This window comes from Anoplopoma fimbria, chromosome 13 (genome assembly GCF_027596085.1).
Source record: "Anoplopoma fimbria isolate UVic2021 breed Golden Eagle Sablefish chromosome 13, Afim_UVic_2022, whole genome shotgun sequence".
Taxonomy (NCBI): domain Eukaryota; kingdom Metazoa; phylum Chordata; class Actinopteri; order Perciformes; family Anoplopomatidae; genus Anoplopoma; species Anoplopoma fimbria.
The window spans coordinates 771,034-793,439 of NC_072461.1; the positions used below are offsets into that span (position 1 = coordinate 771,034).

The 22,406-nt window shown below is 42.5% G+C and overlaps 1 protein-coding gene across 2 annotated transcripts in view; it reads left to right on the forward strand.

Annotated features, from left to right (window-relative positions):
• Positions 1-22,032, forward strand: part of rtkna (rhotekin a) — a 55,021-nt gene extending 32,989 nt beyond the window's left edge. For both annotated transcript variants that reach the window (XM_054610828.1, XM_054610829.1), the window contains exons 2-11: positions 12,649-12,910; positions 13,488-13,541; positions 15,278-15,395; positions 15,481-15,705; positions 15,844-15,938; positions 16,560-16,666; positions 16,855-16,986; positions 17,982-18,147; positions 18,313-18,417; positions 19,696-22,032. In XM_054610828.1, the coding sequence (XP_054466803.1) occupies positions 12,649-12,910; positions 13,488-13,541; positions 15,278-15,395; positions 15,481-15,705; positions 15,844-15,938; positions 16,560-16,666; positions 16,855-16,986; positions 17,982-18,147; positions 18,313-18,417; positions 19,696-20,411 (1,980 nt within the window). In that variant the 3' untranslated portion in view covers positions 20,412-22,032. The remainder of the gene's footprint in view (positions 1-12,648; positions 12,911-13,487; positions 13,542-15,277; positions 15,396-15,480; positions 15,706-15,843; positions 15,939-16,559; positions 16,667-16,854; positions 16,987-17,981; positions 18,148-18,312; positions 18,418-19,695) is intronic.
• Positions 22,033-22,406: the final 374 nt, after the last annotated feature.

Below are 22,406 nucleotides of genomic sequence, written 5' to 3' on the forward strand. Positions count from 1 at the left end.
TTGGGCCTGTTCTGATATTTTTTGGCCAACTTGGTCAATAGCCAATATTTTGAAAGCATGCCTTTTTTTATGTAAAGGTTCTCTACACGATATTCAGAGAATTAATATAGCATCCAGCAACTAGAAGCTATGTAAAGATATAGTGGAGTATTGTCTACCTGAACAGAGAACGATGTCACTCTCTCTCCTTGGGTTGATATCTGAACTTCTCTTTGCTTAGTTGACATAACCGGGGTGGACGCTCTTCTGTTTGTGCATGTGAGCGTGCCCCACTGGCTAGCTCATGGTGGCCGCTCTGCACCAAAGGCATCGTAGCAGAATTGTATCGCTGACCCTTTGGTTTCCCCACTAGGTACACGATGTTAGCTCTGAAAGCACTGCTGCCGTTGTTTTTGCTGCGAGAATGGATGTATGGTTGTGAGCCGCAGCCTCAGCCGTCGCCATGTTGAGAGCTTTGCGGTGACCATAGATGCTCTGATCATCATATTGATCAAGTTTTTCATTTGAATTGTCAAAGACAATAATCATATTAATTCTTTTGCCCTTCTGTTTTTAATTCTGGGTTAAAAATCTATTTGAAACAGCATCTAAATCTGCATTGACAGTGAACCTCTTTCCATTCAAAACCAGGCCCTCATGAACATCATTTAAGTGATTAATATAAACTACCATATTAAAAAAATGACATTTCATTGCAGCTTTTACACACTGCTGGGTTTATTGATGAACTTCCATCACTCTAGCTGCCAGACTGCTAAACTGAATGTCCAATAGGTTTAATGAAAGGCTATTTTTATCTAATTTGATCAATTTCACCTTTATTAAAACATGCTTCAATATTGGCCCTGTAAATGTCCTAAATGTGTGTTATATGACAGCTTATCTAGCCTGTATGGAGGAATGTTTTGTACTCTCTCCCTCACATCACAGCCAGAAGCAGAAAAGACGAATGGGGTTCACTCTGAAATGTAGACCATGTGAGACCCAGCTCTGTTCGCGTCGGCCTGCTTATGTTGCATTTACATGTCAGCAGATAGACAGACACACACACACACACACACACACACACACACACACACACACACACACACACACACACACACACACACACACACACACACACACACACTCACACACACTTTCTTGGAGGCTGTCCTGGCCAACAGTGTTCTGTTGTAGTTGAATACATATGTTGAACTAGTGTCTGTCTGTGCAGTGTAGATAAGCTGTGGAGTAAATAAGTGTTTAGAATAAATGTGGCTCCCCAATCTGTTCTGGAGGGCAGATAAGAACCATGCACACACACACACACACACACACACACACACACACACACACACACACACACACACACACACACACACACACACACACACACACACACACACACACACACTTTTCACAATTAATTATGTTCTTTTTCGCTTTTCAATCTCACTTGCCCTTGCCTCCTAGTTTTCACGAACTCATTTTCTCACTGTCTCTCACTGAACTGTCACACATGCTTGTACGCACACGTATGAACAACACATACACACACACACACACACACACACACACACACACACACACACACACACACACACACACACACACACACACACACACACACACACACACAGAGACTCCAAGGGTTAATGAGAACCATTAGTAACCAGAGCAGGCTGTAAGTGCTGTGAAGGGCCAGAAGTGACATATTCAGCGACTGTGAGTGGATCTCACCTTACATGTGTTCCTCATTGCATGAATATGACTGTCATTAATCAAAGCCTTGAAACAAAAACTACTTTCATTATCCTGTGATAGAAATATTCCTTGGGTCTTAATTAATGGCAGTTATTGATAAATGGCATAATATTCAAATTTCAGAAATCTTTAAACCGTTACAAAATTCAAAATAAGCTAGCATCCCCCACACTCACATGCACACGCAATCTAACCTTCCAGACGTGCCTCATCTGACCTTTTCTTTGGTCGTTTTGTCCTAAGGGCCGAGGGTCAGCTCAGTGATATCCGGCTTTGCTTTAACTCAGCTCAGAAGTCCCTGCAGCTTCATGAATATTATAATGAACCGTTCTCTCGCTGGTCGATAGTGATTCAAGGACACACATGAACAGATACACACATACATTGCACACAGCTCCGCCATGGAGTATCTGCTGTCTTTGCCTCTCTGTCGCACCTTCCCTCCAAGGGGAATCACATGGGGGCAGCACATGTGATTATATATACACATGTGGCCATATAGTCTAAATAAGGCAACGGTGATGAATAATGGAGAGTGATAAAAGCAGCATCAACAGAGCTCTTGGCTTGAAATGGGGCTCAGGGCGAGCACACCGAATATAAGAGAGAGACAAGCAGAGAAAATTGCTACATTTACATGGTTTGCAATAACCCAGTATTGATTGAAACAATAGAAGCTGTAAACAACATTGTCTGATTGCTTTATCCTAAATAAGGCCTAAGTTGTAATAAACATAATTGAATTGTGGTGAGAAGATAAGTAGAGGAGTGGACATACACAGTATAAATATTTAGTATGATGGTCCATCTGTGTACTTACAAGGTATAGATACCTTGCTAGCGATGCTGCCAGTCAGAAAAGTTTTTCATTCAAATTTAAATGTATGTAAATAACAACAACAAAATATCTTCCTCGTCTTCTCTAAATGGCAGCTGGCAAAAACTAAATCAAATGGTTAGCAGCTGCAAGTTTTATCACATGGCAATCACTTAGTAGAATTTAGTAAAAGCTCTATTTTGCCAATCCATGCTAAGCTGCAAGACAATTGTTTTGAAACACAGTTTAAAGTGCTCTTTTCAAATGTGAATGGAAGGATACAATTGAGAAGAATAATGCACTTTCCGATTTATCCGCATTAATATGGTCTTAGCCTCACATGCTTTGCACCACTCCATGTGTGTCTGTAGTATAGCAGAGAGAGCAGAAGTAATAGACAACAGCGAGGACAATTTGGCAGGCTTTAAAGCTAGTTAGGCCGGCTGAGCTAATTAGCCCTGATTTCCTGATCCTGATTCAGACAAGGAGTAAAGCCTCAGATTACTGAGACATGCATTTTGTGTCAGTCTGTTGAAACGGTTCATCAGCAGGGGGGAGGGGGTTGGGTCTACGAATGAGAGCTTTACAAATGTGTTGCAGTTTGTTGCAAGTGTTACAGTAGGATGGGCTTTTGGTGGTGAGATAACGAGCCACCCCTCACCCCACTGAGGATGAAAAGGAGCTTAACGGTACAGGACCCAGCAGGGAGGCTACTTTCTATCCAGAACTGTGGCACTGTGACCTCTTGCCCTCTAGACCCTCCCTTTGTCACTTTAAGCTGTTCGTCATCTGCCATTTATCTGTCGCTCTACGCCCACTCCTGTGAGTCAAAATGCAGTGTTTGTACTACAGAGGTTCATGTTGATTGTTTTTTTCTTTGTCCATTGGAATTCTTCCCTTTTTTTTTTTTTCGCGAATGCCAACAGGATGCCCCACATTAATTTGGCATTTTTCATAAGCAATAATGTGCTGTATAGAGGCACTTGCACATATTATATTCGGGAAAACTGGACGCAAAATACTCAACCAGTCATGTGATATCGTTGACCAGTCACAGCCAAACAAGACTTTTTGGGCTTGCCAGTCTGGACCCTCGGCGGAGGTGGAATCCAAAGCCTGTCGTTTCATACCCGTTTCCTACTTCCCCACGTCTACCCGAGGTGTGAGCTAGCATGTCATGCTGAGAGCTGTCAGTCACTATGACACACTATGACTCTTCTTGGAAGTCAAATGAGGGTTGTTGTTTTTATTAAGAGAAAGTGATGTGCTCCGCCCAGCCCCTTCAAGCCATATCAGTGTAGGCGATAAGCGACACAGCCGACTTCCGTTTACAGACTAACACCTCTCTTCAAACAGTAGTTTCATGTGGGAGAGAAAGAACTGGCTGTAACGACATGTGAAAAATTCCAGAACAGAGTGGATTACAATGTCACATCAGTGCATTTTTGCTTCATGTGTATAATTTAATGTGATTAAATCCCCTTTACCCTATCTCCACACTTAGGGATGCACTAGCAGATTGCTCTCATTGGGAGAGATCACAGCGGTCTTTGATCAGGGGCTTAGAAGGACCTGCTTCATACCCGTTCCTCTCCTAAACCCTCCTCTCCTTTCTCTGTATGGGCCTCTTGCTTAGAGGAAAAGCTGGCTAATCAGATAATAATACAGTATCAGCTTGTATAATAGTCAGTGGCTGTGTTCCAGGCCTGCAGTGCACAACACTGACTGCCAGTAAAAGTTCACTGATGAGGTTACAATTTGGCCGCTGTGTGTGTGTGTGTGTGTGTGTGTGTGTGTGTGTGTGTGTGTGTGTGTGTGTGTGCGTGTGCGTGTGCGTGTTTTTGTGTATTTGTTAACTAATTCATTAATTGCCTCTTGCAGCCCCCAGATGGTCCAGTCTGCCAATTAGTCTCATTAGGGTTTCTCCATTACTGTAGAAACTGTGGCTTGTGCTTTCTCCACTGCAAAGCTGTGAAACATACAAAACTATGCTGAAGAATACAATTATTATTATCACACAATTCAAACAGACAGTCTTTTTTTGGTCTGTTTGGATCCTTGAAGGAAAGAATATGTTTTGTTGTGCTTCTTTTAGATTCAACTTTACATGTCAGAGAGCGTTTACATATTCAGTTTATTATATCTGAACATAGCATTACTGTATTTTGAATGCAGCACAGTTTTTTCCCCCTGGTCCTCTTAGAGGTGAGATGGAAGAGGAACAGCAGGGGGTCCTGCTGTGATTAGTGTTTTCTGTGCTGTTGTTACTCATAATAAACTACCCTGCAGGTTGAATGTATACATTTTATTCCAGCCCTCAGCTATTTATGAGTCTGCTCTGGAACCTGTACACAGCGTTTCATAAATCTTAACTCTCCAGGCCTGTTAGTTATACGCTGAGAGACCACACACAGTCATACAGTAGATAGGTATACCAACACACCTTCCTGTTATTATCCTCTATACATAACCGTCAAATGATTATGAAGTTTTCTTTGCCTTCCCGCAGCTCCTCCCAGCTCCCACTCTGCTACTATATGATAATGCAGATCCAGTATATTAGGCTGAGTGTGCACAGCCGTGTAAGAGCCATCACGCTTTAGTGTGCCTATAAATTGCTGAAGTGATCACTGCTTGGCAGACTGTAAGCTTCCTTTGCTCTCTTGTAGCTCTTAACAATTTGTTTTATCGCTTAAAATTCCCTCCTCTGTTGCTCTCTTTAGGGACGGTAGCCAAAAGAATAAATGCACTCACAGAGCAGATATGCACTAACGTACTTGCCATGCATTTGTTTGCATGCAAATGCATATTCCAGCGCCTCCTGAATGTCCATAAAACATGATTTAAGACACAAACAAACGCATATCATTTCTCTCATTAGCACTTTCTGCTCTGACACCGCCCTGTGTGTGCTGGGACCCAGCTGCATTTGAAACACATTGCCTTTGTGTGAGAACAGCTGGCTGCAAAGTCATTTGGACACACGCTCGCACACACAGGCACATGTGAACAAGCACTCACATAGTTTTCCATGCAAGCAGAGCTGAAACGGTCGAGATTGTCAGCGAATAATTGAATGCATAAGCTGTCTGAAGGGGGGAGATTTCACAGAGTTCCAGCTATGAGGGCGAGTTGGTCCACTGTTGAATCTCTACAGCATTCATCTCAATAATGACATCAGCATGTTGGCACCTTGACCGGGGTACAAAGGCACAGTGTGTGTGTGTGTGTGTGTGTGTGTGTGTGTGTGTGTGTGTGTGTGTGTGTGTGTGTGTGTGTGTGTGTGTGTGTGTGTGTGTGTGTGTGTGTGTGTGTGTGTGTGTGTGTGTGTGTGTGTGTGTGTGTGTGTGTGTGTGTGTGTGAGACCTGGCACTGAACAGACTTGGACTCCTCTGTAGCCAACCTTGCTGTCGTAAAAGGCGAATGCAAACACTCCACCCAGTTACTGTTTCTCCCCCCCCTGCCTCTGCTCTGTCTGACCAGTACCAAACTATTTCCCGTCACTGTTACTGTGCCCGGGCTTCCCAGTGCCAGCTGCTGTCTGCGACACTGTAGGGACATTGTTGGGTGAATTGGATCATTGTTTTTGAGTGGGTCTTGTTGTCTGTTTTCTCCTGATGTGTTAGTGAATCATTGGACACATATTTGAATGTATTGCACGTAATGTTGGCTTAGTTATGTGTCTGTGGTCATAATATTACAGTGACATGTGTTGTGTGTTACTGAAGGTCACATTAGCAATGTGACTTCCTCTCCCCAACATCCGAGCAATTCACCCATTACTCCATTTCCTCCACTCACCCATATTGTATCCATACCATTATTCTTTCCACTCCCCTTACATTCTACTTACATCTTCATTTCCACTTTTAATTTTCTATAACTCGCTAACTCTCTCTCAGATAATTAGCCATTGATTTCTTTCCGTCTCTTCATTTATCCCTAACGCTTTCTGGCACTCTCAACCGCTCCCTCCATCCTTAACTGCATCCATGCTCTGGGTGTGGGAGGGGAAGAGGGTGAGCATAAGGGAAAGTAGCGGAAGAGGGTGGAGAGGAAGGCGAGGCACATAGTTGTGGCCGGCTAATTGAAAGCCGGCAGTTTGGTCAGTGAAGTCTGTATGGGAGTGGTCAGGAATTTCCAATTCTTGGTTGATGTTTGTGTATGTGAAATAGAGAAAGAGAGCACATTTGTGTAAATCTTGGTGTGTGTGTGTGTGTGTGTGTGTGTGTGTGTGTGTGTGTGTGTGTGTGTGTGTGTGTGTGTGTGTGTGTGTGTGTGTGTGTGTGTGTGTGTGTGTGTGTGTGTGTGTGTGTGTGTGAGTGTGAGTGAGCAAGACCTTTGCCTTTGTGTCTGAGTGTTTAAGTCCTGCTGTTGTTGTTCTCAACCGTCTTGCTACTCTCTTTTTTTCATCAACCTCTTTCACTCTGTCTGTCCAACGAGCGGTCAGCTGTGGCGTGTTGTCTGTTCAAAATAGAAAAAAAAGAAAACAGTGGCACAGGTTTATAGTGGTTAGAGATGTCAGCCTTTAACTGGAGGATGCACATTTCATGCAAATGCTGAAAGACAATTTCTTTACTGGTATCAACATTGATGTCTGTTGTGTATGTTAACATGTTTCAGAGGTGCACATGTTACTGTGCACATGCTTGCAACAGTAAACTTCGATCTTGTCCTCTGAACTGGTATAATCTAAGACTGTATTCTGTGAGCCTCACTGTTCTGTAGTAAATGCTAATGCCAGCAGGCCAGAATGCTCACCATGACGATGCTAACATGCTGATGTTTAGCAGGTGTAATGTTTACCATGTTTACCATCTTAGTTTAGCATGATAACATACAAACGTTTGCTAATTAGCACTACAGCAGCTGAGGCTAATGTCATTAGCTTTTACAGGTATTCAGACATACACCAAATTGTTGGACGAATTGAAAACTTTACATGACAAAGGCTCTGGATGGAAACAATTCATTCTAAGGTGGAACATAAATGTCTCTAAATGTCATCACATTCCATCCAATAGATGTTTAGATATTTCAGTCAGGACCAAAGTGAACTAACAGATTGAGCCACATAACGACACTTCCATCCGTACATCTACGCTAATATAAAAAATATGTTGTTTAAAATATGCTTACTATTTTCAGCTCTAAAATAAGTTACTATTTTTCAGTCTAAAATAAATATATAAATGATTAGCTTTTTAAATGTAATCACAATTAAGTAATAACTCCTCCTCCTGCTCCCTTATGTCATTCTCAAGTAGTTTGAATTAATATGGTTCTACTGTACAGAGCAAACTGTGTTATTTTTTGCCGTGTTTAATACTAGCTTATTCTTAAATCTAACCCCATGGACTATAACCCCATGCTGTAACAGCAGCCGCCTGGTCTGCTCAGGGCCTGAGGTCAGTGGGTCAAGGGTCAGTGATCTGAGCAGGAAAGCCTACTCATGGGTAACAACACATCGTAAACAAACCATTACACACCATCTGCAGCGGCGTCAAATCCCCAAACCAGCATGTGTGTGTTTGTGTAGGTGTGTGTGTGTGTTGGTGTCTCTGAGATCACACCCACAGACACACAAGTGGGGATCAACACACACAGTCAGACAGGGACAGAGAGGTGATGGAGGAAGTGACCATCTGGTATCTACTCAGGCATCAAATTACCCGCTGAAAGGTTACACTGGCATCATGCACAACACTGCGTGTGACATACAGTGATGCTTTCAAAATAAATCGTTTGAAGCAAATACTAATATTTACTATTTCTCATATTGTTCCTGACAATTTTATTCATTTTTTGATACACACACATTTGTTGTCTTGCTCAAGGACACTTCAACATGGGGACAGGGATCCACCAGCCCTGTGATAAACAGCCAACTAACTCTACCATGTTTATGATTTAGATTAAAAAACCTCATTAGAACAACAACAGTTTGAGTATGAGGTAACAGTATTCAGTTGATCCAAATTCTGTCATAACTCTCTTTCAAATTTAATTGACAGTAAGTAATTAAGAAGTTTTCTGTCTTTAGCCATTAGTGTAACTGTCGAGTCCTTTTTTTTTCCCTCTCAGAAAAAGACACTCTCCCACTTATTTCGCAGTCTGCTCATTTACAGAGCTTTATGCTTCGTTACCTCAGCAGCTGATTTGCTCATATAGAACCCACTTTCTCTCTTTCTGCTGCAAAATCTGTCTCTTCGTTTCCTGATGCCTCCTCCCCTTTGCCAAAATTGTCTTTCCCATCCTTGTTGTCTTCTCTTGTAAGTCTAGCACCTCCTCACCATCCCTCCCTCCTCATCCCCCAACACTATACCCTGCTCATCTCTTGACATTCAGCGCTTCCTCTTTATTTTCTTCCACTTGTACTTCCCCTTCCCGTCTCTTTTTTATTCCCAACTGTCTCTTACACTCACCCAGACCTTTCGCCCTGTCAACCCGTATCTCCTTTTTCTTCTCTCTCGCCCCCCTTCTTGTTTCCTTTGACAGCACCATCTCCCCTCTGTGACGCTGCTTGATACCCAACATGCAATGCATCCCTGTCGCCCATTCACCCTTCCTTCACCCTCTATCTGGCTGCTGTCCACGCTGCCACGATCACAGGCAGGCAGCCTCTCTGTCAATGCCCACTGGTCTAACACCTGCCACTCTGTAGACACTGTGTGGGGGAAATCACTGTGACCATGTGTGTGTTTGCAAGGTTGTATTTATGTGCGTCTGTGAGCATTTGTGAAAGATTATGAAGAGAAAAATGTGTTTATTTCCCTGCTTATTGTTTGGTGTGTTTATCTCTCACTTCCCTGTCTGTGAGTGTTCATGTCAGTTTTACCCTGTTAGCCCCACATACAACCAGACGCTTGGATTAGAGGTAGATCTAGGCTGTTAGTCTTCTATTCTGAGATCCCCCTTAAGGAGAAGCCTGTTAATTTAGCTGCTATAAATACAGGACCCCTCCTAGCAGGTCACTCTAAGAACCGCTGCATGAAACTGGACTGAGGTGACGGCTCCTTTACTCTTTGTGTGTTTGTGTGTGGATTGTATAAGTGTGTGTGTGTGTGTGTGTGTGTGTGTGTGTGTTCCTTCAAAGTTGGCTGGCTAGCCTCCGGCTCAGTGGTGCATGGACCATGGTTTGTGATGCCACCATTGACAAGGACATTTAGACACAGCCAGAGCTGGGATTTCTCTCCTTTCTCTGTTCACATTATCCCCCCCCCCCCCCTTTTTTTTTTTTTTTTGTTCAAATGTATTGCTAACAAGGTCATTTTTCTGATTGAAAAAAAAAACAATGCTTTTTTTGGGACAAAACAAGGTTGTGTATTCAAATTGTTCATTTTGTCCAAAGTCAATTTACATTGCTATAAAAAGAGGGACAAGCAGCAGATCTCGACATTTGAGATGCACAAATGAATATACTTGATGACGTGGTTAATTGGTTCAATTAGTAATTGATTATCTAAGTTTTCATCCATTCAACTAATTTGAGTTATCAACATAAATGTTTCAGCACTGAATCTTGTCGGCCTTTCTGTCAGGAGGGCTTTTGCATTAAAGATGTGAAAACAGTGGATAGTTTTCATGTTTGTTGTATATAAGTTTCAAACCTTGGGCTCATTATTGTAATATTGGTGATCTAGAAAATATGCATGTGTAGCTCTTTCTTAAGGTATCAGTTAAGTATTCACTGCAAAAAAATGTAAAACATAAATGCAGCCTTGAATGGGCATTCTCCTTTACCCTCAGTTAAAAATGCTTATTATCTCTTCAAAACTCTGAGACACTTGAATGAAAACCATCTCAATCGAACAATAAACTCTCATAAACAAACACTTGACCTGTAAAATTGAATTCTCCGCTTGTACCTCGCAGACATCCAGTAGCTAAGTGCTACTTCTTTATACCATTGCTGTAATTCGGTCTCCTTTCTTTGGCAGCCAAGAGTTCTGTAATTGCTTTACAGTCGGTGAATGCGTTTATTTAAAGGCAGGCTTATTTGTGTAGCTACATTGTGTTCAACAGCCAGTGTAGATTGTACACTACTCTAGACTGATCATTATCTTCATCAGTATAAGTACACTCATTCATGCTCTCATTTTGTTTAATAATTCTTCACTCTGGCAGTGTTTCTGAGGAGGAATTTGCTAGTAATCACCTTCATCCCTTTTAATGCGATACCATGTTATTGCAGCAAGTGATACTGTAATGCCTGCCAGACTATGACCTGCAGTCTTTCAATGTTTTGGTGGTTTGGTTTAGAGACAGAATAGTTGGATCTGTGTGATTTACAGCTCTTAGTGTAGCTTTCACCGCCATGCAGAGCAAATGTGGTTATATCCAAAGGAAACAAATGTGTTTTTCCAAGACTTCCAAGGTTAATCAGAAACCACACAAAACCTCATCTTGAAATGCACTGTCTCAAAATGTGGACTTTCGAGTTCAAACTGCATTAATTCCTCTCCCACTGCTCCTCTGTTGAACAAAGTGTTGGGCTTGTGCTAACACAGAGACCGCTAAAGAGAAGAAATAGGGATTGAGGACCATGAAGAGGAATGGATAGAGTATGAGGGAAGGTGGAAGAAAATGAGCAGTGAAAGTATAAAAGCTGAAATCAAAAGAATAAAAAATTCATAAGAATTGGCCAGAGAGAGACAATAAATGAGAAACATTGGAGTAGAGGAGGAGAAGGTTCTCATTTATCAGGCAGAGAGAAGGGTGGGAAAAGAAGGGCAAAGGGAGCACTGGAGCTTATTAATGTATCACTGACGAGGACAAGCACACACACTTACTGCCATAAATACATATGAATACTCCAGCAGTCGGGCAGATGCTGCACGGCATTTGTTCATGAATTCATTATAAACAGAAAGTAACCATCATATTTTCCTAATTTATTTCAAGCAGTTCTTTAAAGACGACCTTACTCGGATTGAAGCAATTGATGTGCTAATGATTCAAAGGTGTTCCAGTTTGAGAAAGAGCACTGGCACTAACACTCAAAGTCAACCCGGCATTGCTTTTGCTTGGTCTTTGTTTGATTCTTGGATCCCTTTGGGCTCTCTCATCCCTCTCACCTCATATGTTAGTTCTTCCCCTTACTGACTATTGTTTGAAGTTCATGCATACAGTGTTTTTGTGCTGCTGACAAAGTGGAGAGGGGCTTAGAGATTTGTTTAAACTCTGGACAGCATCAGTAGAGGCCGAGCCAGACAGTCAAGAGTTGAGGAACCTTTTATGTCTTCATGTGTTTGAGGATGTGTGCATCTGGTCATGGTGTGTGTACTCCTGCATAATGTTTTGCCCCAGATCAGCCAGGTCAAGTTTAGTTTAATAATGTTGTATTTTTCCTTTTGCGATAAACCATCTCGAGGAAAGGGACCATGTCTAGAGGTGTGTATGTGTACGTTTGTGTGGCTGGGGTCTCTCATTAGTGCTGCAGACGTTTAGTGTTTGACAGCTTCATTCTTTATTCTCTCACTTGAGATGTCTTGCTCATTCTGTGTGTGTGTGTGTGTGTGTGTGTGTGTGTGTGTGTGTGTGTGTGTGTGTGTGTGTGTGTGTGTGTGTGTGTGTGTGTGTGTGTGTGTGTGTGTGTGTGTGTGTGTGTGTGTGTGTGTGTGTGTGTGTGTGTGTGTGTGTGTGTGTGTGTGTGTTTTATAGTTTGTACTGAATGATTCAGCATGTATGTGTCTGCTCAGCAGGGGGTTGGAAAGAGGGCGAAAGGCCATGTGTGTCAGTTTTGTCCATCCCACCACTCTCTCACACGCACACATACACACTGAATGCACACCTAAGTGCTTTCAGAGACACATCTCACTAATGTATCCACAAGAGGCCTGTAATCTACTGCAGACTAACACTCTTGATGTCTTCTTCCTTTCTCCCATTCTTGCCAAAAAAAATCCCCTTCTTTGTATTGCTTTCTGTTAGAGAAGTCTTGCCTATTCTCATTTCACCCCTTGATCTCTAATAATGTCTTCCTACATTTGCCAAAGACAGGATTCTTTTCAGATGTGTCCTTATTCTTCATTTAAGACTTATTTCCTTTTTTTGCCCTTCTCCACCATCCCTTGTCCTTGCAGGACAGCGACATCCAGAAGAAGATTGACCATGAGATCCGTATGCGCGACGGAGCCTGCAAGCTGCTGGCCGCCTGCTCCCAGAAGGACCAGGCGTTGGAGGCATCGAAGAGCTTGCAGACCTGCAGCACACGTATCTTGGCCTACATGTCAGAGCTGCAGAGGATGAAAGAGGCTCAGGTCATGCAGAAGGTCACGCGGAGGTCGTCGGACGCAGGGCCGATGGACGACCGACTCCCCTGCAAAGGAAAAGTGGCCATCTCAGGCAAGTAAACTCTTGTCTGTATGTGTGTGTTGTAGGATTATTTTATGCAAGGAATTTGCAACTTCATTTATTTCTTATTGCAGATTTGGATATGCACCTGCAACATATAAGAGGACCTTGAATCTTTGTGATCCCTTTAATGTTAGCATTTAATGCAGAGCTCCTCTTGTCAGGCAGAGGATGAATGGCAGATGCTCCCAATTTCAGTATGACAGCGGGCAGTCAGATGAATAATTATGGAGCTACTCTGTTTGCATTGCAGATGCACAACAGGGAGATAATTCACAGCAGGGGCAGCAAAACAACCAGTTCTTGTTTTGGTTGTTTTTAGAACATGATGAGAAGGTAAAAAAAATAAAACATTAATGAGATGTGAGTGTTGTTTGGTATGATGGTTTATTTGCTGAATGTCTGGTACCCAGCTGGAGAGACACACACTCGCACACAGACGGTAATTAGCTGTGGATACTTTAGCCAGTGACAGAGAGCAGCATGGGTAAAGAGACACACATATCAGTTAGACAGTAAGGGTGATTAACATTTTTGTGGCCTAATCCCCTGTCCGTTGCCGTTACAGATCTTCGGATCCCTCTCATGTGGAAAGACACGGAGTACTTCAAGAACAAAGGAGGTGAGGAGCCACCTCTGTATGTGTGTGAAGAGGTTTATTGATGGCGTATTAATGATTTATGCCAGAAGGATTTATTAATGATTTGCTTCCGCGGGGAAATGGTATGTGGCTTCACACATACCATTTCCATTTCATACCATTATGAAATGGCTAATATTAAATATGTTGAATGTGTGTTAAAAAGCTTTGTATAACCACAAGGGTGAGTTTGGGATTCCTCATGACTGAAGAACAAAAAAAAAAAACTTTTATCATTGGCTAGAGGGTGAATCACTTCGTATTGAGAAGTGAGATTCATAATGAGATTCATATTTTAAAAATCTGCTGACCCATTGAACTGTGCAGGCACATCATACACTCTCTCCTATACGCAGGCTCCACAGCACAGTTCCTGAAGATGATTAATACAATCTGTTGCAGCTTTGCCAGAAATCTCAGAATTTTTCCAGGAACTGTTTTTAGTAGACATGAGAAACTCCTGGCAGCACAACCTGACCCAACCATTCAGCCCTGCTGGCTTTGCCTCTTGGCTCTCAGAAGCAGCAGCACACAGGTGCTGAACTGGGTCATTATTAGCAGGGCATGTGACGACAAGTCAAATGAAGTCATTTAAGGAGCTCCCTTTTTTTTCCTATTACTTAACATTTTTATGGCAGTTCAGAATTCATTGGTGAACTGAAAAATAACAATGGTAATCTTTAAATTGACTATTTGCTATCCCGCCTCCTCTTGATAAAGTCAATGTGGGTTAACCCCCGTGCAGTCATTATAACAGTCTCGGAGCTCATTCTTTCCCCAGGCAACTTGAATGGAATTAATCTGTATGGCCTGTGCATATAAATTAACCCAAGGGACAGGTAGTAGACTCTTAACAAAGCTTAATGAGGCTGTTAGTCAAGGTCATTAAGCACACCAAGACATAAACTGAGCCCAGGAGGTGAGGAGGAGTAAAGCATGTTCCTGATCACGTGTCCAATCACATACTAAGCAGAGCCCTGAGCTCATACTTGGAATGTGAAGTGTGAATATTAAGTGTCAATATGCCGTGTCTTAAGAAGCACATAAATAGGAGCGGACTACTTCTTTTCGCCTTTTCAGTTGAAACCTTGAATTTTGAAGTGGTAAAATAAATACATTTTTGTTTGGCAGTAGTGATTAAATAAAGATAGAGGACCATCAGGAGCCTCACTATTTATAGAACAACAATGATGCACAGAGTACTGTTATTTACATACACTTCTCACTGGTATCATTAATATGTTAATGTGTCGGCACAAGGATTCACCATAATTATAATCTATATTCATGCATGCCCATAAGGGTATCACAGCTTCTTAACAATGCATGTGTATTTCTTAACAATCTATATTGAAGGAAATAGTTGCGGTAGCTCTAATTGGCTACTGCAACGTTAAACCCCATTGTGCTTCAGTTTCAACCACAAAACATGTTTCATAGGAATTCTTAGCACAGCTGGCCAGTTCACAGATTGCTGAACTGAAACTAACAGCGGTAGAAGTACTTGTCAGCCAGGTGGATGAGCTGATCTCATTTCACCTTTAACTACTCAGGTCATAGTCCCTCTCTAGCCTCTGGTCTCAACATATTGTTAGAGCAGTTTCCTCCATCTTGGAGCTGAAGATGAGTTTTCAAGTGATGCAAATGAAAGACTTAAAGATGTCAAGATGTCACATTTTGTTTCTCTTTTGTTCTGCCGTCTACCTCGTCCTTTGTAGAGCTTCATCGGTGTGCAGTGTTCTGCCTGCTGCGGCTGGGAGGAGAGATCTTTGACACAGACATGGTGATAGTGGACAGGACACTCACTGATATCTGCTTTGACAACACTATCGTATTGTAAGTCATCCGTCTCACACATAAACTGAAATACTCACAAAAAGAAATGATATTGTCAAGTTCATCATGTGTATCCTTTTCGCAGTAATGAAGCCAGCCCAGGTTTTGAGCTGCGTGTTGAGCTGTATAGCTGCTGCTCAGAGGACGACTACTCAGCAGGCAGCACGCCACGGAAACTAGCCAGTAAACTGAGCTCGTCACTAGGGCGATCAGCTGGGAAGAAGCTGCGGGCAGCCATGGAGCCTGGGCCATGTAGTCCCGTAAGCAACGGAGGGGCGTCTCCTCTTCTGCTGCCAGTTCCTTCTGTACCGTAAGTTCAAATATAAGCTAGTTTACATGTTGATGTGAGGGAGAACGGAGAGAGATCTTTATGGAAACCATTTTTCACTATGAACATGCATTTTCAAATGCAAAATATATTTCTTTCCCCTCTCTTGTGTGTTGACAGGGGCCCTAAGTACCACCTCTTAGCTCATACCAGCCTGTCACTGTCACACGTCCAGGACAGCTTTCGCACACATGACCTCACCATCTCAGGCAACGGTGAGTGGCAGCCTCCGTCAATCTGTCTCCTCCCCATCTTTCTCTTTTCTCTGCCAAATTCAGCCATCTGTCTGTTTTTTTGTGCTTCCCTCACTCATCACTGTCTAACTTGTCTTCCTTGAATTCTAGTAATCTTCCTTAAACCAACTGAACTGAGCGTATTCTCTCCCCCTCCTTCCTTCCCCTCCTCTCTGTCCTCCCATGCTCTCTGATAGACAGCTATTTTCAAGGTCACAGTAAAAAAAAAAAAAGGCTGTGCTATGAGGTGACTGCTGTGTAAAGCTGTAATGATGTGGGCTAACAAGGGCCCAGACCCTCAGACAGACAGGCCCCTAGTGTTTTATCCATTGGCCCTTCAGCCTGCTATAAAGTTTCATTGCCACACTTCATGACACTCCCTGCAGCTGCCAGTCTTTTACACCCCTGTGCCTTGTTTTGTGTTCTTAAGGGGGTCAGTTTGATGAGAGAAAGAAGTGTGTGTGTGTGTGTGTGTGTCTGTGTGTGGATGCACATGACTATACATGTTTGTGTGTGAATTTTAAATGTCATGTGGGAATACTTTGATTTATTCATGGTGTTTATTTTCTGCCCATCCATCTCTCTCTCTCTATTTCCCTGCAGAAGAGTGCTCATATTGGCTGCCGCTCTATGGCAGTATGTGTTGCCGCCTCGCAGCTCAGCCTCACTGTATGACCCAACAGATGATGAGTGGATGTTTGAAAGTTAAGGTAAGTTGGCAGGTGTGTGTGTGTGTGAGGCAGTGACGTGAACAATGCCTTTCAGGTTTTCAATAGATTCAGTTTTTTGCCCTGGTTATCCTTTTCTCCTCCTACTCTTCTTATGTTGCCATCTTTCTTTGTGTTTCTCACCCTGTCTTTTACTCTGCACTTCACTGATCTTTTCCTCTACCCTGCAGCAGTTAGGTGGTGACCCTCAGAGTTGGACAAAAGTGTACGGCGCTCTAAAAGGAACAAACCTTTTCTGCTACCACCGGAAAGAAGATGTGGAGGCTAACATTGAGCCAGCCTTCACCATTGCCATCAACAAGGTCAGCAAAGGAATCACATAAATGGAGAAACTATATGGAATGGAGTAAAGCACTCCAGAGGTTGATCCAGCCCGACACAACCCAAATAGTTGTGTTGTTTTTGGTAACGCCTGAGGCATCGGTAGCATAGATGGAAAGGATTTGGGCTTGTGAATTGCTGCCAGTTTGAATCTCAAGGCAACTGGTTGACTCTAAGCCAAAGTAAAAAAGAAATGAGCTCTTCTCTTATCTACTAGTAACGGTGCCCTTGAGCAAAACACTCAGCAGTAAGTTTCCCCTGTAGAGCTGCTCAGAAGCCAAGCATAGAAAACTGTGGCTCTGTTGCTCAGCTTTCTGGAGTAAAGAGCAGGCATGTCCTGATAAAAGACTTTAAAGATTTCAAAATGTTCTTGAGTCTTTACAAACACAATAAGACAAAGCGGTCAGCCCCATCCAACTAGGAATCATATTTCTCTCTTCCAGTCAGTCAGACAGTCAGGTTCTTCATCATCTTATTTCCTGTGTCTGGGAGTTGATGCCCGTGGGGATTCTCATTCCTTCCATAGTTACGTGTTCAGACTTTTTTTAGCCACTGACCCCGATCCTCCAGCTGACCTAAAGCCAGGTCAGTCAGATCAAGTCTGTGTGATCCTTTGTCATACAGTTGTCTTTCCTAAAGTGGCGTGAGCTCAGTGTGAGGAATAGATGAATAGAACAACGCTGCCATCTAGTGGTGATAAACAGATGTAGACACCCTTGGAGTAGAACGAGGATGTGGGAATTGGGAGTCTGCACCCTTTGTTGCTTAATTGCTGAAGGGAAATGGCTTGGAAAAAGGACTAATTAGCGCCTTTACTAGTGAGGGCTTATTTTCAGAGGGGACTTACAATTACAATTGCCGTAATGACCACTTATTGCGGCACATCATTTTGTTAGTTCAGGAGTGCTGGTATTCATTCCAGATCGCATTCATTTTGTGGTAGATGATTTTCTTCTTTGTCGCTCCCGTGATTCAGGAGACCAGGATACGTGCGTCCGAGAAAGACCCTCAAAGTAAAGTTCAGAATATCTGTATCAGTAACCAGTACGGAGGTGAGGAGGTCACACACACCCTGACAACAGACAGCCGCGAGGACACACACCGGTGGATGGAGGCCTTTTGGCAACATTTCTACGACATGAGTAAGTACATGCTAAGCTCTAACACAGGAAGTGTGTGATACATACAGTCACTTACATATACTACAATAACTACTTGAAGGACTCCAGTTCAAGGACATTCACTGTTGTATATTCTGGATCTGCTGCCTGGTGCGTTGAAAGTGACAGTTTGTTTCCAATGTACAGGCCAATGGAAACAGTGCTGTGATGACTTAATGAAAATTGAACTGCCATCACCAAGAAAACCAGCTCCTGTCACACCAAAGCAGGGCTCACTCTATCACGAAATGGGTAAGAGTTCTCCCTGAATATATCACTGCGGATATGCATAAAAAAACCACATTGTTTGCTCACTCAAAGCCGAAGAAATGGTTTGGAAGAATAAAAGCAAAGGCAGGGAAAGAAAGCACTGTGCTTGCTTTGCATGTGACTGTGTGTAGCTTTAATTCCGTGGGTCTATGTGCATGAGAGATGCTGTCATAATTCAATTTTCCTCTCCGATATCTCAAACTCACACCCTCTGTACTGTAGAATAGAATGGAACTTATCTCTGACACGCTGACTCACTCTCTGTCTTCTGTTTCTCTGTTCGTCTTTGTGCTTTCCTATTTTCCCTGTGTCTCCTGAATCCATCACTCCCTGGCTTTGTCCTTTTTGTCCTTCTTTATTATTTCCTTGTGTCGTCATACATTATTCATGATCAATGTCACATTTTTCATCAACTTCCACCATTCATTTTTTATGGGGGAATTATCCTTGAATGAATCTTTTTTTTCTTTTCTCATCATGCCTTAACATTCATTTCCACATGCGTCAACCTTTATCAATTTCTCATGAACAATAAAACATAAAAACTAATCACAACCGGTTGCACACCTCCCATCCACTCCCTCCCTTCTCCCTCACCAAACTCCCTCTCGGTTTTCCTAACCCCTACCCTCCGGCAGCTCCTCTTGCCACACCCTCCTCTGAGGGTCTTCTGCTGCAGGATAATGCCGTGTCAGCTGAGATTCGTGCCCTGCTCTCGTCTTATTACAACGACAGGTGAAGTAACAAGAGTAGGGCTCCATGTTAATTATGTTGAGGTAAATGTGGCAGTCCGGGATTTACTGCAAATCCAGGATCAGAACATTACAGGACAGGATATTTTTGTTTTATGATCATTCATCATAATTAAATAGACATTAAGACTTGCAAAATTAAGATTTTCATTCGTTATTTTGTTGTGTTTTTCATTATTCTGCACAATATTTTGCAATGCCTTACCAGACATATAATCTGATTTGACTACAGTATTTCCTTTCAAACTCAAGAATACATAGTAACATTTCACGAACTACAAGTATGTCTCTGAATCTGCCCTTAATCCATTTTTCCAGGGAGATCAAAATGTTTCATTACTTTTGCATTGAAACCATTTCTAATCCCTGCCTGAAGAAATAAGATAATATTATGAAACAGCTGTTACAAGTTCATGTTCCAAATGGTAAAAACTTCCAGTTTGAAAAACCAGGCTCAAGCCCAGTATACAGCAGTATAATGAAGAGTTTTGATGCATCTCTCCTGCAGTTATTGAGTCATCCAATGACATCAGCAGCACTGTGTCAGACATCCTGGCTCGGAGAATGCAGGAGCTGGAGCTCCGCAGCCAGCTGGGAACCTCCCCCACCTGGATGACTGTGTTTGAGGAGAACAACCCCAAAAGCGCTGGTCGCCCCCGTCCCTGTACTTCTCGCCTCTCTGGCCACAGCCCTTGCACCCCTCATCGACTGCCCCGGAGTCCTGTGAGTCCTCACCGCTGCCCACAGCTGAGTCTGCTGTCCTCAGATGCAAGCCTGACCTCAGACAGCGACAGTCACTGCAGCAACAGTCCTTGCTCTCATCGCCATGGCTGGCCCGAGCCTTCCTCAAACTTCCCTCTCTTATCATCTTCCCCCTCTCGCATGAGGCCACGCACTCTGTCGCTGGATGCTAAGCTCAGCACCCTTCGAGGGAGGATGTACGGAGGAGGAGGGACCCTGCAGTGCCCCTGCCAGCCACCTCCCTCCTCGCTGCTCGCCCCGTTCCCCATCTCATCCTGTTCACCTCGGTCACAGCGCAGCACACAGACCACGCTGTCATGCTCCAGTTCCACTTCCAGCAACAGCTCCAGCAACAGTGAGGGCAGCCACAGCCTAGAGTCATCTGAGGGAGCCCCCTTCTCAAGGCCTTCTCCGGCTCGACGCAGCCTCAGGAACCTCAAAGCCAGACTTGATCCTCGCAACTGGCTCCAAAGTCAGGTGTGAACTTGTCCTGCCTGACAGACATTTAACACTGGCCTCAAGGCAACAGTGGTCATTAAACTATGGTTTAATTGGCTTAACATATATATGTGAACCAAGCTCAGGCAGTCAGCTGCCTCTACTGCCTCCTGGTGGAGGATGGATCATGTAAGACCCTCCTGGGGCAAACTGGAATGTCTTCTACACAAAGGACAGGTGACAGTCACTGCAGGCGACTGCACTTTGCTGGGTTGCCATCATTTTTAAGATGGTCCACTACTAAATGGGAGGTACTTTGCTTGTTTTGAGAAATTATTATGGTCATGCTGCTTGGGAGAAAGCGATGTTAAGAGCTAAGGACTGTTTTGACCTTAGCCATCCTGGCTACCCAAACAGTGTTTCAAAATCATCTCTGTTAATGCACTAGCAGTATTTTGACTGAATGTTTCCTGTCTGTATTTTATGGATAAAGGTTTGCAGTGGTTATGATATGAAAGCCAGTGAGCATGTGGCAAGATGAACATAAGGTATAATCAGTCAAGAGTTTTCAAATTTTAAGAAACTGTTACGTGGGGAGGTTCAAGGTTGGAGTCTGTTGTCTGTACTGTCTACTGTATCTACTTTAGTGTCTGCATCTAATTATTCATTTTTGTGGTTCTCGTAAAATTACTATGCACCATTTGTTTTTGCACATGATTTGACTGAACGTTAAAATGTTGAACTACTTGAGATCATTTCAACAATGAATCTTACAGAAGCTTAACTTCATGCAAGTGCTCATACATACTGTACTGGTTATTACTGTGATCTCTTCTGGGTAAAACTCTGTCCTCTGGTCTTAACTTTCACAAATGTATCTGCACACTCATGACTTCATCAGAAGTAGGTAAGAGATCCTACGTAGACAGGACAAACCCTATAATAAGCTGAAATTAACCAAAGCTTAAGTATTTTTGAAAAGCTATTCCTATAATTCTGCTACACAGTTCCTGATTTTGGAATTTCCAATAAAATGTGAATCATCCACCAAACAAATATTATGCAACACAGAGACATTTGTTAGATTTTATGGTGGCTGTACTCTCGGCAACTTTCTATGAAGATGAGTACTTACCTGAAAACCACCGTCAACTATTAGGTCACGATAGTAAGAGCAGGAATAAAATGGTGTATTTAAAAATTGCCATGTATTTATTTAGTTATGTAAATTAATTCCATTTAGACAACTCTTAACAGCAGTTACTTTTTGTCACAAAAAACCAATCATCTTATTCAAATCTTATAGGTGAGTCTGTGTCTCTGTCAGTGCAGTAACCTCTTCTACTCTGTCTGTACTGTTTACTGTGGATTTTACTTTGGTAACAGTATCCTTTTGGGCTCAGAACTCGGGCAATTTGACTAAGGATTAAAACTGTTAATTTTTAACAAATAAACCTCCTCTCTTTTTCTTCTGTTACATTTTTGATTTTGTTATAAATGCAGCTATATTGATACCTTAATATTATTATGTTAACAGATGATGTGCAGATCTGTAAGGGTTACATAAAGATAACATTGAATGTTATAACCTTGCAAGTTTCTCATGTTAGCAGGCTTTGTGTTCTGCATGTACACCGTCCTAGAAGGCGAACATAAAATGAGGAATGTGGAAATGTCATGTTTAAATAATATAACATTAATTATAATAAATGTTTTATCATTTCACTAATGACTCTTTTTCTTTCACAACGTGAAATAAGAAACTTTGAACTTGGACTAGAAATATTACATGCAAGTCTGTCTATGGAAATATTTCAAGTTTCATTAATCTTAATTGTATCTTAAATGTTGATTGAATATATTTCTTACTTATATTGATACTGTAGCACAGAATATAGGAGTTTTAACAGGTCAAACATGCAGTGTTTAAATTCTGTAGAGTAAACTAGAAATTGAGGGAAACTTTCTTCCTCTTTCCCCATATACACTTTCCAGTAAGTGCTCAGCACTCTGAGCATATGATGGATCATATTAAATCCA